The sequence below is a fragment of the Balaenoptera acutorostrata genome, chromosome 4 (assembly GCF_949987535.1).
Source record: "Balaenoptera acutorostrata chromosome 4, mBalAcu1.1, whole genome shotgun sequence".
NCBI classification, from domain to species: domain Eukaryota; kingdom Metazoa; phylum Chordata; class Mammalia; order Artiodactyla; family Balaenopteridae; genus Balaenoptera; species Balaenoptera acutorostrata.
In genome coordinates this window covers 101,509,980-101,532,425 of record NC_080067.1, presented here as the reverse complement: position 1 = coordinate 101,532,425, position 22,446 = coordinate 101,509,980, and the positions used below count along the sequence as shown (strand labels likewise).

The following is a 22,446-nucleotide window of genomic DNA, read 5'->3' as shown; positions in this document are numbered from 1 at the left end:
GGATCCAGGTGCAATCATATTCACGGGAATACCTGCATCTGAACTGCACAGAGCCGTCAGTTGCTCACAACAGACTCACCCAGGCTCACACGTCTCCTTCAATTGTTTCGAAGAGTGCCCAGGGCATAGTTGCCATTTGAGGTAACTGTCCTGCTCCTCTGGTTATTAAACTGCTATGGTTTGTAACATGGGGTAGAGGTGGGGAAGGAGAAGACTGACCTTCTTCCCAATTTTATTTCACACATTGCCACCTGAGCACTAAAGTAGACTCATTTGTGTTCAGTCTCACAAAGTCTTTCACAACCCTCTTTCAATTCATTGTAATTCAAACCAGTTAGTTCCTCAAAAAGGAAGGGACTCAGACACACACCCATCCTCTTTACAATTTGTTTCTCTCTCTTTCCTGTCCCTTTTTCATCCAAACCTCTCCCTCTTGTAAGCCTATAAATCATACAGTTTGGTGGGAGTGCTTAATCCCACCTGATAGAACCCACCTAAGGATTAATTCCTGCCCAATCAAAATGTATAGTTATGATTAAGTAACTCAGTTGGTTAAGAGACTTGTTTAGGGGAGGAAAGATAATTTTCCCTCTACCCTTCTAGGTTCTTAGATGAAGCCCCCTATAATAAAAGACAGATTAATAGAAAAAAAACAAATAGAAGTTTAATAACATGTAAACCTCCTATATTCATGGGTGATACCCAGGAAAACTGAGTAACTCCCTGAAATGGCCCAAGCCACCACCTTAAATACCATCTCAAGCTAAAGACAAAAGAGATGGTGGTGGGGAAGCCAGTTATGGGAGGTCATCAGGTAAATCACAGTAAACAGGAGTACAGTTGTTATGCAGATTTAGGTCTGTAGCGTCCATTTGTAAGAGTTTCTGGAGGTTTAGTTGTTCCCCTCTTCCTTCCTGGTACAGAGAAGGAGATGCACTTACAAATGGAGATTTCCCTTATAAATGTAAATGTCTCTTTCAGAAGAGTAACTTCCATTTGTTTTCAGGGATTCTCCTATGTCTGCCATTTCTTCTTTCTTTTTAAAAAAAATATTTATTTATTTATTTAGTTGCATTGGGTCTTAGTTGTGGCACATGGGATCCTTAGCTGTGACATGCAAACTCTTAGTTGCAGAATGCATGTGGGATCTATTTCCCTGACTAGGGATTGAACCTGGGCCCCCTGCATTGGGAGTGTGGAGTCTTAACCTGTGTGCCACCAGGGAAATCCCTGCTGTTTCTTAAAAATAATCAATTTAAGGTAATCCTTATGCCAAAGAGGCATATTTTGGGGTGGCATATTCTGCTCCCCTTCACTTGCAACATTGGCATCACCTGGGAGCTTGTGAGAAATGTAAAAATCAGGCACCATCCCAGATCTACTGAATCAGAATCTGCATTTTAATAAGATTCTCTGTAATGCATATTCATAAGAAGTGCTGATTGGAGCGTGGTACTCATGATGTCTTGCCAGCTTTATGTTGTTACATACCACAGTGTTTATGCCAACCCCAACTGGCTGTCACGCACTTGCTTGCTATTAATGACAATAGGGATTAGCAAATCCCTTGCTGTTAAGGGGAAATGATTTTAAAAATTTATTATTAATAATAAAGCAAGATAATTAATTGCCAGACTAATGCACTTAAAAAAGCTAAATACCTAAACAAATAGCAAAAATCCATTAATTTCATATTATTTAGTGTGTTGAATTAGAAAATATCTGACATAGAGAATTTTGATGTTCATCTAAAAGTCTGAAAACAGGAATCATCTCAGGCAGTTGGCAGAGTACAGATAGGAAATATGAGTTCTGGATGAACAGTCAAGATGAACCTATAACATTGAGCACATATTTTCTTTGTGAATCTTGAAAGTTGATACTAAAAAGTTAGAAACCGTGCATGCTGTTTGTGAAAGAGTTTAATTAAACATATTTTAATAAACACTTGCTGAGTGTTTGTTAGGCATGCTGGGAAAACCCAGAGCTTTCAATGAGTTCATAATCTAGTCAGAAAGAAAATATCCACTCCCAGGTATAATGTAGGTGATATTGTAGACTCATAGTTAACGTGATGTGGGATAGAGCAGAAGAGAATGACTATATATCATTGGAAAAATGAAGTCTTATGAAAGGAAGCCTTAGAAATTGTTTTTCTGTTCTCAGCCCATTTCTCTTACCTGAGTGCTCTCAATGGGTATTTCATCTATTATTATTGTTTATAATTGATATACTAAGTATTGGTGATTATCAAATTTATAATTCTTACTCTTTTCTATCCTCTAAATATTAGACTCTTATTTCCAACTATCTGCTGTATATCTCTGCTTGAATCTCCCATATGTACCTCAGCCTCTCAAAAACTGAGCTCATCATCTTTTTCCTTCCTGTATTCCTTATCTCAGGGAATAATCCACCCAGTCACTAACGCTAGAAACTTGAGCATAAGTTTGACATCCCCTTCTCTTCATGCCATCATCTAATCAATTTCTTATAAAATTTAGCCAGTTGGAACTGTTTCATTTCTTCCCAACAATCCCTTCCAAACAGCTGTGCCCTACCAAGACATGGTTATATATAACGTGGTATTCAACCCTCTATCATATCATTATCGACTGCATTGCAATTGTCTGTTTTTTTCTCTGTGTCCTTTACCCAACCGTGAGTCCTGGAAGTGAAGGAGTCCTGTTAATGTCTTTATCCTCAGAGTTTAGCACAGAAACTAACATACTGTATATAAACAAATGCTTTTTTTGGATACTTTGTTAACATGAAGTGGCATGTAGTTTAGATCTTGAAAATAAATAGGACCAAATAGCCTCTAGCTTGTGTAAAACTGATGGTACTGATTTTTTGTGTTCAACTCCTGTGCACCCTAACCTTTTTTTACATTCTACACTGACACCCAGAATTGCTTTTCATACAAATTTTTACCTTTTCAAGTCAATAGTGAAGGAACATTTTGAGCCGCTGCACTGCAGTGCTGAGTTCAGTTCAATTCTAGGGTGTTTGTGTTGCAGAATATATGTGTGCAAATTATTTGAATACTTGCATTGATCTGTGCCCTTATTAATCCAGGTAATAATTAGAACATGTTAAATATTCTGACACTACTGAAAGGAAATGTAGGTCTCAAACTTAATAGTATTGAGATGAGATAAAAATCATTCCATGTATCAAAAACTAGGAATCATGAGCCTCATCTGGATGCCATTGGATGTAAGCCAGTTGAGTATGGAATCGTTGAGAAAAAGAAAATAGATATGTTTGTTAAATATGTGAATCATATGCTGAGAATATATTGTCATTAATTATGTCTAAAGGGAAAAGTATATTAGGTGTTCTAGGAATGGAACTTTCTTGGAGATAAATAGGTAGAGTGATGTTTTTATTCACATATATAGAATTGGATCCATTCCCTTTTTACTCCATTTATATGGTAACCATATTCTATGAACCCCATATCAGGCTATGTTTTTGTACATGGTGAGATAGATGGTGACAGGATATTTAGTGTGACAGGATATTTAAATTTGCATAATTTTAGAAAATCTGAGACAAACTCATTGCCTGATTGGTAGGTAAGAGGAGTGCAGAACATCTCTTTATTTTTATCTGAATTCAATTGAATACTGCATTTTAAAATTTCCTATGAAGAACTTAGCTTGGTTAAATATCAGGGGAAAAATCACCCTTTTGGCAGCATAACTGCACATAAACTCTGTATGCAGGCCTACCATTTTAGACATACTTAGTATCTTTAGACAGAAAACACTAGAAACCAAACATCTAAAGATGTTTATTCCTTGATTATTTTTTGTCGTTAGCTTGTATTCATTGGATTGTTTAATACTGCAGTGTTGTTCAAAGGGATATTACAATTCAGGCCAGGGATTGGACAATAAAAAGGCTAAAAAAATTTAGTTGTTGAGAGCAACTGTTATTCAGTAACTGAAAACAATTTCTCTACTTTTGGCAGAAATTGCTCTTTGGCAACTTGAAGTAGCATTTTTGTTTCCCTCAAAGCCTCACAAATGGAAAAGTTGTGCTGAATAGATGTCTTTAGTATCTACAACCAGGGAAAAATGTGTTCCTTGGTAGGGACAGTGAAAAGTCTTTAGAAAGCTAGGTTAGGATGGATTTGAACAGATCCTTTCTTACACTGTAAAGTCTTTAGTTTGTTATCATTCCTCCAAGTGAGATCAGCTTGTAGCAAATTCAATTCCACTGCAGGGGTTACAAGTCTCCAGTTATAAAGCAGAAAAGGGAAGAGAGCACTACGTCTGGACAAAGCAATCACTGCCATTGTTAAGCTAGCATAGGTATCAATTAATTCTCGAACAAAGGTGAGGAAGCTAAAATCTTTAGTTGGTTTAAGTTAAGGGAGTGATACCTCTTTTGTAACATATTTAATGATATGTATTAACTTCCATACATTTATGGTATGCCAAGTAATGCAATGATACTCATTCTCTATTTCGCCAGGCATAAAGAGTTCTTAGTGCATGCTCTGGTAGTTGAGAATTTGATTTCACATTTAAGTAGACATTTTGCTACCTTACAGAGACCATTTTGTATGTGAAGGTTTCCTGTGATCTTGCCTGTGTGCTTGCTACTTGGCCTTATTGCCTACCATTTCCTCCTTGCTTTTTTTTTTTTTTTTTCTTTAATTTATTTATTTTTGGCTGCGTTGGGTCTTTGTTTCTGTGCGCAGGCTTCTCATTGCAGTGGCTTCTCCTGTTGTGGAGCACAGGCTCTAGGGGCGTAGGCTTCAGTAGTTGTGGCATGTGTGCTCAGTAGTTGTGGCGCATGGGCTTAGTTGCTCCACGGCATGTGGGATCTTCCCGGACCAGGGCTCTAACCCGTGTCCCCTGCATTGGCAGGCGGATTCTTAACCACTGCACCACCAGGGAAGTCCCCCTCCTTGCTTTTTAAATTCAAATGAAAATGGAACTGTCCAGCTCCTAACCATCCTGAGCATATTTATTTCATACTTCTGTCATCATTCATGCTGTCCCCTTTGTGCTGTAAGTTTCCCACTACTTTTTGTAGCTAACTCCTACCGATACTTCAAAACTCAGTTCAATGCCATCTTCTCCAGGAAGTTGTTCCTAGTCAACTGGTCTGGGTAAGGTTCTCTTTCTATGCCACCCCATGGTTCTCTGTCCAATCTTTCTGTAAATGTGGGCCACATCTATCTCCTCTTATGGACAGTGATCTACCTAAGAAAAAGGACCACTACTTTGTACATCCTTAGTGCAGTCTATTGCCCCATACTTTATGTGAGTAATTAATTAATAACTCACTGGAGTACATCAATGAATATCATAGCTTCCTGCCTTCTGGGACTTCCAATTTATTGAGAAGACAATTATACAAATACATATGTGATTCCAAGTCGATCTGACATCATAAGCAGAGTAGCATAATTTAGATTTGGGATCAGGAAAGTCTTTGGGAAAAAGACAATGAAATTCGAGACCTGAGGGATGAGTAGGAGTTCCTCAGACAAAGATTGGGAATAGGAGAAGCATCCTACAGAGGGGAAAGAAAACTGATTGAAGGTCTTGTGTAACCTATATTAGGCTTTTTAAAATACGGTATTTTATTGAGGATTAACATATAAAATAAGATGCAGCAATTTTAAGGGTGTGGCTTGAAATTTTAACATATGTATACACTCATGTTATCACCACCCAGATTGATAGAGAACCATTTTATCACCCTCCAAATTTTCCTTGTTTCCCTTATTCTAGGCAGTTTTCCTTCAGAGGTAACCACTAATCTGGCCTCTATGATTCAGTGTGATACTTTTAAAGAACTGAAAAGAATTCTATGAAACAGATGTAGGGAGCAAGCGAGATAGTAGAGAGGAGATAAGAATGCAGAGGTAGACAGGTGGTGGATCACAGAGACTCTTGAGGACCTGGGTCAAGATTTGGACTTTTGGCCTGAGTGAAATGAATAGCTGTTGAAGATCTTCACAAAGAGGTAACATGATTGGATTTACGTTTTAACAGCTGTACTAATTAGAGGGCATTAAGAGTAGAAATAAAGGAACCAGTTAGGAGGTTAATGTAATATTCTAGGGGAAAATATAATTATGGCATAGACCAAGGAATAGCATAAAGATGGAGAAAAATCAACAGATTTAAGATGTAATTTGAAGTTTGAATGTTTGAAACACTCAAACATTTGTTTAAATGAACTCATTATTTTAATAAGAGCATCATTTAAAAATTATATTTGCATTTGAACAGCTAATGTTGTTGAAAGCTAATAGACATATTCTCCCAATTTTAAGTGGTATTTATTATTTTCTGTGTTGGCACAGTATACTTCATCTGTGGAATATCATTTTATTTTCCACCTACAAAGGGAATATTGCTTGGAGTTTTCCATACTAAGTAGCCTAATATTTGCCTTTTGGCCATGAAAAAGATTTTCCATCTTTCTATCTTTTGCTATGAAAACAATTTTTCTTTTTTGTATTGAGTTTAAAATCATAATCAAACATAGAAATTTCCATTTTGATTGATTCGTATCCTCAAAATATGATTCACTTTACCAACAAAAAGCCAGTATGCAGAATAAACACTCCAAAGAAATATGCTGTTGAACACTGTTACCCATAGATTAGAAATGATATATTTAAGCAAATTAACTTTATGCCAAAAAGTCATGAATGACATTTACATATTAGATCATTTACCAAAAAAATATTTTATTTTGCTTGTTTTTCCTTTTTTGAACAATAAAGGTGATTTCTCCAAACAGCTTAATCCATTTTTATTTGTTTGTTTTCACACTTTGCAAACCAGATGTATGTTTCAGATTCTTTATCTCAGTGGTAAAAAATAAGAGTGTTAAAGAGTGGTAAGCTTACTGTATTAATTTCCTAAGTCTGCTGTAACCATGTGGCATAAACAGAGTGACTTCAAACAACAGAAATATATTTTCTCGCAATTCCGGAGGCTGGAAGTTCAAAATCAAGGTATCAGTAGGGCTAAACTCCATCTGAGACTCTGGACAGAATCCTTCCTGGCCTCTTCCCAGCTTCTGGTGGTTTGCTGACAGCCTTTGCTGTTCTTTGGCTTGTAGGTGTGTCACTCCAATTCTCTGTCTTCACATGACATTCTTCCTGTGTCTCTGTCTCTTCACATGATATTCCTTTTAGAACACAAGTAGTATTGGATTAGAGACCCGCCCTACTCCAGTATGACCTCATCTAAACTAATTACCTCTTCAATAACCCGATGTCCAAATAAGGTCACATTCTGAGGTACTGGGGGTTAAGAGTCAATGTATTTTTTTTTTTTTTTTTTCTGGAGGGAGGGAAACAATTCAATCTGTAACAGTTGCCAAAACCAATAAAACTAAAAGCTTCTGACACTGGGGAATTACCTAGCAGCAGCCGAATTCTCCATTTTCTACATATATTTTCCTCATTACATGCAGAAAAATAACTAAATAGAGACATGAAAATTTTGTGTGTGGGCTGTGTGTGTGTGTGTGTGTGTGTGCCTGCTCACCTCTATAGACCTGGAATGGACCCCATCACTGATAACTCATGGAATCATGGAAAACTGCAAATTGTGAATTTACATTTTCATGCCTAGTTAATTGCTTTTATTCAGGCATAGTCATTGGCAAATTTTTCTTAGGGTAGACTGCATATCTGACAGTAATATCAACAGATAAGTTTTCATTCTCTTCCTCTCTAGCATAATTTAATAAAATAAAATGGAATCTGCATGGATGGCTTTTGTTTATACATCCTGGATGAGATGGGTTACAAAACACCGAAGTGCTCAGCAATTTGGCTTAGGATGGATTTTAACTGCTTCTTCCTTACACTTGAGAAAATGCATCATTTGTAGTGAGTCTCACTACTCTAGACAGGTGATCTAAATAATTCAGTTACTCTCTTCTGAACTTCCTAAGTGGCCTAATTTTTTCCACTCAATTCTCCAATCATTTTACACTACCCGATCAACATTTAATGCACATCCACTGTGTACCAGGCAAAAGGAAACAGAGATGAACTATAATCTCTACACTCAAAGATCTCTCCTGAAATAACTAAATCAAAGACTATTTTTCCTAATACTTTCACGTTGGATTATGGTGTACTCAAGTATAGGAATGAGTTAAACAGACCAAGGGGATGAAAATATCTCAGGGGATGTTAAAGTTATTCTTGGACCCCATGCTGTGCTTTCGTGACTTGTTTGTTTTTTTATATTTTTTATTTCAGCTGAAAGAGACATCAATGTCTACTGTGGGGTCCAGGCCATTACAATGAAGATTAATTTTTGCACAGTACTTTTCTCTGGTTATTCTGAAACAGACCTGGCACTGAACGGAAGGCATGGGGATTCCCACTGCAGGGGGTTCATCAATAACAACACCTTTCCTGCGGTGGTCATTTTCATCATCAATCTCAGCACCTTGGAGGGCTGTGGAAACAATTTAGTGGTAAGATTAGTGTGAAATTGTGTGCTAGGTTTGGGGATCATAACTAAAAAAACTCCCAGTTTCATGAAATAATCAGAAGCCCAATCTATCTTTCGAGAAAAAATTCCAATAAAACTGAACAAATAGCTTTCCTTTGCCTGTTTGAGGCTTCTGCTCCCAATCATACAATTTTATTTTCCAATAGTGGTTCTGTTTATTGTAGCTGGTGGTTGAGGGACCTGAGATTAACTGTGCTACTCTAACCAACATTATTTTGTGTGAGTAACACTGAGGAATATGTCTCTACAGTTTATCATTAGCTATGTTCCTCATGCTTTTTATGGAAGTATCTTTTATATTCTAGTGAGTTTGGCAGTGGATCACTTGGCCTATTGTTTCTTAGTGACCTCATTCAGGAATAAAGATGAAATATAGAATGAGAAACTTAGAATCTTCTAGGTATCATGTTTACCATTGAATGATCCACACCACTGTTCTGTAAAAGAGGGCTGTTAGCATTTCCAGTGTGAAATTCTTCATCCTGTGGGACTGTCCTTTGAGTTTCAAAATGTTATCATACCCAGTCTTACCTATGAAATCCCAGTAGCACGCTCTCTCCAGTCATTGTGAAAATCAAAACACCACTTCAAATATTTCCACCTTGAATGAGAACCACTAGTCTACACTATTCATTTATTTATGCATGCATTGAACACCAAAAATAGAATTGAAAGAGGCATTCACTCTCCTGGGAATTAAAATTAATTGAAGTAAAAATATTGTGATTTGGGGAGTGTTACACTAAAATTCATTTAGCACTATTTTTTCTTTTGCTTGTTTAAATAGAGTCTTATTGGTTAATCCTAGCAAAGACAAAAAGAGGATTCAATGAGCATGACGACTCAGCCCAGTGAAGAAGGAGAGATCAGTTTTTCCTCTTGATAAATTATTGTTTGGGATTAAGGGGGAAAGCTTGATTATTCTAAGGGCAGGGCTTTTAAGACGTGGTGGAAGATAGGAGACAGGAAAAAGAGATTTCTTTGAATCTCCTTTATCTTTTCCTGGAGGGCAGTTAGAATATTGTGCCCATGACCATTTCCAAGTCTACAGCTTGAGTATTCTTGACTCTTTTTATTAAAAATGTTTATTCATCTCTCTGGGTTGTGTGCAGAGAGGTTATGAAGTGGGCCTAAGGGAGAGAGGGAGAGTGATGCAGGTTGATTATTACACATCCAAGGTTCCGTGTGGAGGGAGGGAGCCCATGTGGAGAGCAGCAGCTCTGCCCCTCCTCCCACGGTAGCCCAAGGCCTCTTCTTCAAGGAGCTTTCTACTCTTGACTTCAGTCTTACCCTGCTGCTGGAAAAACAATTTGGGAGAAATGCCAGACAAAGCCTGTGTGTGTGTGTGAGTGTGTGCGTGTGTGTGTGTGTGTGTACGTGTTCATGTGTGTACCTTCTTTTTTTTTTTTTTTAGAGCTGAATTACTCTGGTATAAAAATTGAGATATATATTATGTGTATATATATAAATATATGTATATAATTTTTTTTCATAGACAGAATTTGCATGTTTAGCTAGCCAGTCAGGCAAGCAATGTGTAGACAGGAAGAATCACTTACTTTTTTATTTTTGTCTTAGATGTCACCACCTTTGGAGTCTGCTCCAAGGATAGTCCTGTATGGGAAAAATTAAGTAGACTACTAAGTCATCTGGATTAGAATCAAAATGTTTTCATTCATAATGATTTTGGTTCTCTTCATGAGTCAGCTAGATAATTGCTTCAGCTTTGCCCATGTGCTCCTAGGTTCATGTATAAAGTATATTCTATTGTTGAAAATTAAATGTTACAGGTCTCCATAATATCTGCTAAAAATATTAATTGAGCATCATATTGTATTTGACATGGTGGGAGAAGCTCAATTGTATTATGAAGGTCAAGAACATTATTGATTATTCCTGAAATGCTGGTTCTTAAATTTTAGTGGGATTGGAGAAATGAAAGCTAATCAGTCCCAGGGACATATACACATGGACAATATTTTTATATAAATTCTAGGAGTTCATGATCCCTCTGCAACCCACCTATGAACTATTGTCCTGGAAGGGGATGAGAATCTCCATGTACCACAGAGGAAGACCCTGAGAAGATCGACCCTAAGAAAATGTGTGACCTTAATTCATTTGTTCAGAATTTATCTCGAGGACCCCAAGATGCTGGTGTCACTGAGCTATGCTGAAGGGACAAAGGCAAACAAGACCAGGAGGGTCCCCTGCCCACAAAGAGCTCTGATTATGGATGGGGGTGTGCTGAGTCAGACTGCTCATGCACTGTGATTGCATGAATAGAAGCTGTGGGGCTATCAGGAGAAGTTTCCAGGGAAGATGAGATCCAGGGGAGGAGTGGGATATGTCGTGGTGAGGAGGGGAGAGTGGAGGCAGGAGGGATATGCACAAAGGCCAGAGCAACAAGGGCCTTGGGGCTGGGACATTATTAACCAAGAGTGGGAGCCTGGAGATGTGAAGCTAACATGGAAAACAAGATCAGATTAACAGGGGTCTTTTAGGCCATGCCACGGAATTTGGACTTTACCCATGAGCGTTTTCAAATTACTTGCTATAGCACAACGACTAACATATAGTCTCTCTACTTTCTTATTTATGAAATATGAGTATAGTGTCTTTGGTTATATGAAGTTTTATTTAGTTAAAAGACACATATGAGTCAGACAGAGAAAGAAATACCATATGATATCGCTTGTATGTGGAATCTAAAAAAATGCTACAAATGAACTTATTTACAAAATAGAAATAGAGTCACAGATGTAGAAAACAAACTTATGGTTACCGGAGGGAACGGGGGGGGATAAATTGGGAGATTGGGGTTGACATATACACACTACTATATATAAAATAGATAACTAATAAGAACCTACTGTATAGCACAGGGAACTCTACTCAATACTCTGTAATGACCTACATGGGAATAGAACCTAAAGAAGAGTGGATATATGTATATGTATAACTGATTCACTTTGCTGTACACCTGAAGCTAACACAACATTGTAAATCAACTCTACTCCAATAAAAACTAATTAAAAACGAATAAAATCGCCCTCTTTATGAGAAGAAGAAAAAAAAGACGTATGATTACTTATAAGTAGCATTATATGTGTATAATTTCAAAACCATGCCATGTTATAGTTGCAACAGACCCTAGAAATGATCTGTCTAATGTTTTATTTTGCATATGAAATGCCTAGATTTACATGTAACTATTTAATAACTGAGCTTGATCTACCATTCTAACAGGTATCCACAATTCCTGGAGTCAGTGCTTATGGAAATGCAACTTCAGTACAAATAGGAAATATTTCAGGATATATTGATACTCCAGACCCATCAACAATCATCAGCTATCTACCTGGACTTCTTTACAAATTTAGTTGTAGTTATCCATTGGAATACCTGGTTAATAATACCCAGCTTGCTTCGTAAGTCGCATTTTATTCTTGCTTTCTCATATTGTCTTTTGGTTTGAGTCATTTTTACCCTTGAGGGACTTATAAAGATAGCAGGATTTGTTGAGAATAGCTAAACTCAATCTAATGGAAACCATATAAGGTCTTATCTATCTATCTATTTACCTACCTATCTACCTCTCTATCCATCTGTGAGTGTTATTGTTATGATGCATATCAACAGCTCAGTTTTAATCCTCCCCCCCTCCAATTAAAATTGGCTCAAACTAGTCAGCCTTGGGTTCTCCTAGCTCCCTTCAGAACTAACTGCCCAAGAACCCAAGAACCCTGGGTGCTTATGCAGTCCAGAAGGGCCTGTCCTGTTTCCAGTGTGTAGAACATTCGGTCACTGCATTGTTGGGTCCTGTTTGGCTTCATTCTCTGCCGTATCTCTCACTGGTGGACTCTGCTGCCCAGAATCTGAGGTCTCCATGCCTCCTGCTGAGGTGTCACCTGCACAGTTGCTGATGCTTCCCAGGAAAGGTGGTGTCACCCAGAGCCAAAGAGCCTCAGACATGGACTGAGGTCATTGCCTTTTGTTTATAGTCATGTATTCATTCATTACTCCCAAAGCGCATACTCCAAGACAGTTATACATCCACATTACAATATAACCATATGGATTTGTGAAATATTTTTGACAAGATGGGGTGATTGAATAAGAACTTTCCCTCTCCAGTTCTAGGGTTTTCTATCACAAAAGTAAAGTTATTGTTTAATCTTAGTCACAGGGAACGTGGAGGACACATTTTGCTTCGGGTAAAAAATATTCATAGATGATTTAATGGCACAATGATGACAAACAACTTGGTCAAAAGCAAGATTTTGATGTGGAAAAAATGAAAAGAAAGGCCTTGAGTCAAAAGGATACAGGTGCAGAGGGAAGGAGGTCATAGTCTTTCACTCTGCTCCCCTCAACTTTCCCACTAAATACACTCCTGAACTTCAATGCACATGGAAATGTATTCATTTATTCAATAAATATTATACACCTACTACGTGCCATGCAATGTTCCAGCAGTGAACAAAGTAAAACAAAGTCCCTGATCTCATGAAACTTCTATTGAAGTGGAATTGATGAAAATGTATTTGCATCAGATTCAATTTTTTTTGGAATGACGTTTTTCTGCAAAAGTTTCATGTAAGTAATAACAAATGTAAAAAAGCTTCCTTTATAAATAAAAAGATCATAAAGAACGGTTTGTCTTTACTTAGTCCCTCTTGCTTTTTGATTATTTATCTGTTCAGTAATTTAAACAGTATGCACACTCCAGACCTAGTTAAAAGTATGTCAGGATTACTCAAGAGTTTTTTGCCTTAAATCTAACATTAAGGTATAACTGAAACTTTAAAAATCTCATCAATGCCTTCCTTTTCCGCAATCTGTTTTAGGTCCTCAGCTGCTATTTCTGTGAGGGAGAACAATGGTACATTTGTCAGCACTTTGAACCTGCTCCTTTATAACGTAAGTTGATGGGCTAAGGATGTTATCTCCTCTTTCACTGTTCTGAGGAGCCATTTATGAGAATGGCTTTTATATAAAAATCTACCAAAAGCCACATTAACCTTGTTATACTTTGGTAACACTTATTCATCTTTACCACCATTTTCATATATCTTAGTGATAAAAGTATACTAAAAACTCCATTTTTTCCTAGAAGTTGGTGTTTGATTTAAACTTTATTTTATAAATGTGATTCTGCATAGTTACTCCAGGTGTCTATCTACATTTATACATATATATTTATTTATGTGTGTATGTGTGTGTGTGTAGCCATAGTCAGGGTCAAGATTTTGGAAATAATATATTTGTGATGAAAAGATAGGAAAAGTCCAAATGATACTTGACTTGAAAGCACGATGCTTGGTGATGAATGTGTTAATATTTTCAATGTGGGTTTTGGCTGATGTCAATTCTGTCACATCTGAAATAATTTGGGTTGACTGCACAGTATTGTATAAACTTTTGTCATTTAAATATCGACAGTGGCAGCAAAAATGTGAAAAATACATGAATTTCTAATTATAACTAACATTAATCTCACAATGATATTTTCATGTTGATTAAAAATTTTTATTCATACATGTTAAATGCCTGATTTAAATATCAATTTTCAATCTATCAACCAACATTTTTGTAAATTATGAATCTGATTTTTACATTATTATTCATGTCATCATGGCACTGAGTTATAATTCATGCAACTGATTTAAAAGTCATTGCATTATACTTTGAATATAACGTGTTATAAATATTGTAGTAAGACATTTTCCAAAGGCATTTTAAAAAGTCATGTTTATAAGTTTGTAGTCTGACACCACAGAGTTCTAAACAACAAATTAAAATGTGTTGGAATGGAGATTGCCTTTCTGTCATTTCTAAACTTTCTTCTGTAAGGAGAAGCTGCCAAGATACTTGGTTTTACAATACTCAGCAAATATGGGTCAGTATTCATTCCCAGTATGGCCAGATATTTATTATTGTTGTGAGCAATATTTTTAAATTGGAACATTTCTGTTAATTTATACGTGTAAGGTCCCTCAGATAGAATTGCGATGAATGATTTGGATTCAATCTTATTTGTTATAATTGAGTGAAACAAAGATGAGAATTCCTGATCCTAAAAAAGTGAAAAACATACTCACATGACATTTAAGGATACCACTATTTTCTGTGAATTTAAACTGTTCTCTCAGCAGAAAAGCAGAAAATCAAACCTTAGAACTGTGGATTTGAGGAGAGCTTTGCTATTAAGCTCTTTCCTTTATCATTAGAAATAGTATCGTAGTCCTGTTGCTAACTAGACCTAATCCTTCAAAGAGTTTCTAGAATCTTAATGCCAAGTAAAAGTCTATAATTTGATGATAACCTTAAGATTTTAATTCTATAGTAAGTAATTGATATCAGAATATAAATGAAATACATAGTGCCAAAATCCTTCTCATTTTTAACCAATTTGCAATGAAAGTATTACTAATGGTTGAATTAATACATTAAAATTTAAAAGTTATTTACTAACCAGTTATTTAATAAAATTCAACCACTTCCCTACAAACTAGTGTTTTAAAAATTAACAGACAATTTTTTTAGAGCAGTTTTAGATTTACAGAAAAATTGACCTAAAATGTACAGAGAGTTCCTATAGACCTCCAGTGCCTGCATACAACTTCCTCTATTATCTGCACCTTGTATTATGGGTCATATGGCATATTTGTTACAATTGATGAACCAATACTGACATATTATTAAGTAAGGTCCATAGTTTACATTTAGGTTAATACTTCACGTTATATATTCTATGAGTTTTGACAAATATATATGACATGCATCCATTATTACTGTATCATACAGGAGAGCTTCACTGCCCCAAACTAGGTTCTTAACATGGCACCATTGTAGTAGTTTGCCATCTTACAGGACATTAAAAAAATTGTAATTTATACTGAAAAAATTTTTGTATACTTTGACGAATTGATCCAAAACCATATTTATTATTTGTTTGGAACACTAACATTTAGCTACCCAAATGTAATTTCATTGCAGTATTTCAAACTACGTATTATTTTACAACCATTGGGGGCCATATTTTCCTATTTTACATGCAAAGTTTATGATTTCTAACCCTTAGGAATGATGAAAATTATATTACATACCTACTGCTCTTATTCTATGGTTAGTTACTTGGGGAAAAGTGCAATTCTTTATTTCTATGTGTTCTGGGATTCAGTGAATGTACTTAGGAAAATTTTACTTATAATAAATAATGACATTTATTGACTGTGTGATTTTAATATATGGAGTTTACTTCAAGTTGAACTATGACCTTATTTTTGCATGGTATAAATAGATCAGTTTTCTCCTCTGTGGAAACTGAAAGTGAGGATGACCTTGTGAATTTGAATTGTACCTAAGTAATAGTGTCTTCTGAGCAGATAAAGAAACAGAGTAAATCTAAAACTGGGTTATGTTAATTGTGAATTATTTTTTAAGTTGAAGAAAAAATTTAAAATAAATATAATTGGTTTTAGGGACAATATTGTGCTAACAGGAGTAAAGGCAACTAAACAAAATAAAATCAAAAGATCACCTTTTAGAAGAATAAATTTGATAAGTCATGATTAAACCACAGCTGAGTCATATCACTTGCAAATGACTTTATAGTATAATACTTGTAAAAAACAGTAAACATTCTTCTGGAGAATATTGATGCAAATACAAGATGAAAGAACTATAGTTAATGACATGTGGATAACTTGGAGAAGTTGGAAAAGGGAGCCAGAAAGATAATGAAATAAAAATACTACCTATCAGAAATGGTTAGAGGAGCTATTATCATTTATCACAGAAATATAGAAAATAAATACAGCATATAATCCCTCATTTATCAGGCTTTATTTGAGAATGAAATATTCCACATGAATGCAACTTTTTCAAAAGTGAAGCATCCGAATTATTATTGTTTTAATTTTAAAAATTCAATATCTGTTGTTTTCTTCCCAACCTTCTTAAATAGAGTATGCTCTGTATTTTGCCTTTGCTTGATGATGTTGAGATTTCATAATGAACATTAAAAATTCCCCTTTGCTGCAAAATAGCATTATCTTCAGAGTTACTGAATTTGGGGGAAACAATTTGCCTCCATGCTAAATGATTTGACAGCTTAGATTTTGAGAAGTTTTTTCTTTAGTCTACATTTTTTTCTGTTCTTCTTTACTATCAAATTAAAGCTGTCACTTCTCAATTTCTAATTTGCTGCTTTAATCTACTGTAGATTGGGAAGTGATATAAATAAACTCTCCAGAATTGGTCTAAACTTAGGGTAAAAGGTAGAAATGAAGTCCTAAGACACCCTTCTATAAGTCTTTACCATGTAATCTAGTACAGGAATTCCAGGGCATGCATTTTGGCAACTCAGAGACCATACTGGTCTCTTTTTAGGTTTTTTATTAAGTTTTGGTAATTTCAAATTGCCAGATAAGTGACTCTGGGTAAATGAGACATTATTTAAAGTGTAAAGACTTACAACTCCAATGGCAAAGGGCTTAAACTGAAGCAGATATAATTTAAATAAACTGAATATTAGCCACTAATATAATTTAAATACTGGAATATGAATTTAAATAAACTGAATATTGATAGTTGAATATTAGACAAAATAAATACTAACCTCTGACTAGTAACCATTGCATATAATTTAAATACACTGAACATTAATCATCATAAATGGTAAACTATGGACACAAAAAGATTTATGCATGAATTTGTTACTTGGATATGATTTAAGAACAGTTCTGCCAAAAACTAGAGGATTAATTAGGTCCTTTTTGGAGTTAGTTCTGTAAATTGATGTTGATTCGATCCCTTTTCTTTTATAGGACATTATTGTCTTAAGTAGATGTGCTGTTGGGAAGGCAATGATAGATTAATTGCTTATTTTTTTCATCATTAGGATTCAACCTACAGTCAGCAGTTAATTATCCCGAGTATAGGATTACCTTTGAAAACCAAAGTATTTGCAGCTGTACAAGCCACTAATCTGGATGGCAGGTATTTTCAAATCCTTATCTTTTGTTGGTTAAAACATTTTGGCTGCCTAAAGCCTCATGAATCATAAAGTTAGCTCATTCACTTTAAAAAAAATATTGCCATTGCCATTCCATTTAGAAATGCTAAACAATGGCTCTTAAAGAAGTAGTCAAGGGGGACTTCCCTGGTGGCGCAGTGGTTGTGAATCCGCCCACCAGTGCAGGGACATGGGTTCGAGCCCTGGTCTGGGAAGATCCCATGTGGCACGGAGCAACTAAGCCCGTGTGCCACAACTACAGAGCCTGTGCTCTAGAGCCCGTGAGCCACAATTACTGAAGCCCACACGCCTAGAGCCCGTGCTCTGCAACAAGAGAAGCCACCACAGTGAGAAGCCTGCGCACAGCAACGAAGAGTAGCCCAGCTTGCCGCAACTAGAGAAAGCCCACGCACAGCAATGAAGACCCAAAGCAGCCAAAATAAATTAATTAAAAGAAAAAAAAAGTAGTTAGGGGCATAGGCCTGAGGCCACTCCCCTAGGGATTTTAATACAGCTCCTGCCCTAACCAGGTACAGACATTTTGCTCTCGCCATCCATGGCTACACATTTTTGCCAAACATAGCAAGGCTTATGCCATTGCCTCTGACCAGATTCTATCTCCACCACCAACTTCTTCCCTCACACACACCCTTCCATTTTATTTCTGCCAGCTCAAATCCTACCCAGTGTTCCTGGCCCTGATCTAGTGTCATCTCTGTCTGATATCTATCCTTATCACTCCAAACAAGAGAGCAGTCAGAATGGGGTGAGATTAATCAAGGGAAAAGACACGTATTTAAAGGAACAGAAGAATATCAGTGGAACCACTGTTCTCCCAGTTTCCAAAATGGGAAACTCGACCCTACATTAAGGTGACATAACCTCACCTTAAATGTCCAAAAAACTTCTCAGGAATTCACCCCATCTTATTCTTCAGTTTTCCTTCCCACGTGCCTCTCCTATTATGTCTATTATTCTTCCACCCATGCAGCCACCCTCTGGTCCAGCTGTCAGCATCTCAAAACACCTCCTGCACTCTCTAGCACCCCAAAACATCCCTGCCAGAATGGGGATTGTGACCTTCCTTCATCCTGCTGCTTCTCTCTAAAAAATGTCAGCACCTAAGACCCCTTTCCAGATTTTCCAGTGTCTCCGTGCTGCTCGCATCTCAGCCCTCCCACCTGATGCTCCCCATGAACCCCAGGACCTTCCTAGTCCCTTCTGGTTTTTTTTTTCTTTTTATTTAAAATATTTATTTATTTATTTTTGGCTGCGTTGGGTCTTTTTTGCTGTGCGCGGGCTTTCTCTAGCTGCGGTGCGCGGGCTTCTCATTGTGGTAGCTTCTCTTGTTGTGGAGCACGGGCTCTAGGCATGTGGGCTCAGTAGTTGTGGCTCGTGGGCTCTAGAGAGCAGGCTCAGTAGTTGCGGCACACGGGCTTAGTTGCTCTGCCGCATGTGGGATCTTCCCGGACCAGGGCATGAACCCGTGCCCCCTGCATTGGCAGGCGGATTCTTAACCACTGCACCACCAGGGAAGCCCTCCTTCTGTTCTTTCACACCTTTGTTCACATTACTCTTCCCACCTGAATGGCCGCCCACCCACAATCGCCACACCTTCTGAAGCCATAGACCTCAGATTCTCCAAGAGAGGGATGATTTCAAATATTCTGCCTCCTGTCAAACTGTATATCAAATCATGTACCCCAATTTTTGGTTTAGAAGGTAATGCCTATATTTTTTAGTTTGCCTATATGTAAAAATACATATATTTTACATATTTGCCTAAATTAAAACAAAAAAGAAATGCTAATAAGTAGAAATAACATATTACAAGGGGGCTTCCCTGGTGGAGCAGTGGTTAAGAATCCACCTGCTGGTGCAGGGGTCGTGGGTTCGAGCACTGGTCCAGGAAGATCCCACATGCCGTGGAGCAAATGGGCCCGTGCTCCACAATTACTGATCCGGCACTCTGGAGCCCACGTGTCACAACTACTGAAGCCCGTGCGCCTAGATCCCGTGCTCCTCAGCAAGAGAAGCCACCGCAATGAGAAGCCCGTGCACCACAACGAAGAGGAGCCCCCGATTCCCAGAACTAAAGAAAGTCCATGTGCAGCAATGAAGACCCAATGCAGCCAAAAATAAATAAATACATAAATTTATCTTTAAAAAAAACCAAATTACAAGGATTAAAGGGTGACACCCACTTTATGTCATTAATTGGAAAATAGCAATTCTTCCCATAAAGAAGGAGGGGTAGTGACTGGAAGAGGGCATGGGGAGAGCTTTTGGGATACCAGAATGTTCTATGTTTGTCATCTGAAAGGTGATTAATCAGATGCAGTCATTTTGTGAACACTTATGATTCATGTATTTTCTATGTGTGTTACTATTCAATAAAAGTTTATTAAAAAACAAAAGAACTCTCCCCGTAAGAATCTGGGCCAAAATTATATAAAACTATCTCTAGAAACATCTCTGCAAAATAACAAAATCAATCAAGTTTCATCTGACACTTAGAAAATCCAGAATGATCAGAATTGAAAGGAAATTCAAAAGTAAAGATCCATTTCTGCCCTAGTAAAAAAATTGTAGCATGTAAATAGTTTATTTCGGGTTTCTCATATATTATTATTTAAACATTGCATCCTGAAGAGATTAGCACACTCTAGAAATCTGGTTCTACTTTACCTTCTCCCTTTTTGTCTTCTTGGCATTTTTATTCTTGGTTGTATGTGATTCTTGATGTGTGACAGCAATTTGTTGCAGACTTTTAAATAGTTTGAGTTTAGGAGAAAATTTTAATAAACAAGAAGTCTCTGCAAATAATATAAAACTATGTTCCCTGGGATAAGATGTTTGTCAATATCTACTTCCCTTGGATTAGTAACTAACATCCAAAAGGAGATTCTGACTCTAGATTATTCTTACCTCTTCCTGCAGATGGAATGTCTTAATGGATTATTGCTACACGACCCCATCAGGGAACCCAAATGATGATATTCGATATGATCTCTTCCTTAGGTAAGTGTCTAAGTCTTGTATTGATAGCAATAATCCTACTGTAGATAATTAAAATAGAAAAGCTAAGTCAGATAAACAAATTATAGGGTACTTTTATAGCTTTTAAATTTAAAGTTTTACATTTTGAACTTTTAGTCCTTATATAGTTGGAACTATAAAAGTGGAGAAAAATTTTCAACATGAAATGCTGATAAGGCTGTTGTTGAATGACAGTTACAAGTAAGTTTGCTCCATCAAAGATGTTTTATTCATGTTTAGGTCATGTGGGAATATTTCACTGTCTTAGGAAAAGCATGGCTAGGGTACTATGGACAATATGAGAAAGGCAGTGAGAGGGTACTATTTTTCCAAAACTAGACTGTCTCATGGTATATCAAAAGGAGAATAAAATTAAAGTAATGGGCTAGATAATTTAGACCTCAAAATGCTTTTCTTCATTTATCAGTATTTAATATGAAAGTGTAATACAGTCTACCACTCCTTTTTTATCAGAGCCAATAACTTCAACTTCATTCCCCAATAGACAGTGATAGAGTGAATGTAATCTACATTTGGGGAAAGGGGACATTGATCATAAAAACATTCAATCATCTCAGTTCCTTTTCAGCATCTTTATCTGACAGGAGAACAGACTTGAGAGTCAAGCAATGGCTTCTAATTATGCTTATAAAATGCAGTTGGCTCTGATCACTGCCACTTATTGACACATGATGGGAGTAATATGATGGGAAACCAAAAGAATAAGTTTTACTGGCTAATCAATGTTAAGATGATACTCAGAGGGTATGATCAAACTGACACTCATATTCTATTGCTGGAAGTGTTAATTTGGTTAACATTTTTGGGAAAAAATATCAGTATGTATCAAAAAACCTTAAAAGATTTCATATCCTTTGATTCTACTTTTGTGAACTGGGAAGCATATTCTAAAATATTTATGACTTTCTTGTCTATCAGTGCTATTTAAAATAGTAAAACATGAGAATCGACTGCATGTTCAGCAGTAAGGAAATGGGTAGGTGAATTATGGAGAACCAGTAAGTTGAGAGCTCACACAGACACAATAATCATATAAAATTATTTATAAAATAGAAAAAAATAGTTGGTTCTATTTTATCTCTTCCCCTTCTGTCTTCTTGATATTTCTATCTTTAGAAATATGTGGTTCTTTAAAATTTAAATGTATTAAAATATGAAGTGAAAGAATTGGCATACACGATTGTACAATTGACCTCATTTATATAATACATGATAGAAAAGACTATAAGGAAATACATCAAAAGGTTCACCTTTGTTATTTATGCACAGTGAGATTGTGGATCATTTTGTTTTGACATTTTTCTTATTTTCCAAAATTTCTATAATGATTACGTATTGATAATCTAGAATAAGATCATCAGACTTCTGGTATGACTATGGCTTCAGCTTAATTCTTTCAGTTTTCTTCTTGGAAACTATAGAGACTGAAATGGATAACTAAAAAAAGTCCCCTAAATGCCATTTTCAGTGAGATTAGGAGGAAAAGAAAACCTAGAAATTCCAAAATATGTGTTAGTGTTGATAAAAACAGTTAAGATCAAGACAAAACAGAGCAGGAAAAGGCTGGCAGGAAGCAGAGTGGGAAGAAGTGGCAGGAGAAGCAGGGAAGAAAAGTGATTGCTGAGGGGTCCCAGTGCCATAGATCCCAGAAACAGTCAGGAGAAATGCATACCTACAAGAACAGAGCTTTAAAAGTGATGGAAGAAAACATGCAAAATATCTTTAGAAATTTGGAGTAAGGAAAATCCTGTTTAACCCACATACTAGAAGCCATAAAATAAAATATTTAAAATTAAATTATGTAAAAATAAAATTTCTGTGCTCAAACACACACACACACACACACAC

The 22,446-nt window shown here is 36.4% G+C and overlaps 1 protein-coding gene across 1 annotated transcript in view; it reads left to right on the top strand.

The window, feature by feature from the left end:
• The window catches only part of ZPLD1 (zona pellucida like domain containing 1), a 39,810-nt gene that overhangs the window by 8,028 nt on the left and 9,336 nt on the right, over positions 1–22,446 (top strand). Inside the window, exons 2-6 of the mRNA XM_007163992.2 lie at positions 8,258–8,478; positions 11,766–11,947; positions 13,367–13,439; positions 17,425–17,522; positions 20,479–20,559. Of these exons, the coding sequence (XP_007164054.2) occupies positions 8,258–8,478; positions 11,766–11,947; positions 13,367–13,439; positions 17,425–17,522; positions 20,479–20,559 (655 nt within the window). The remainder of the gene's footprint in view (positions 1–8,257; positions 8,479–11,765; positions 11,948–13,366; positions 13,440–17,424; positions 17,523–20,478; positions 20,560–22,446) is intronic.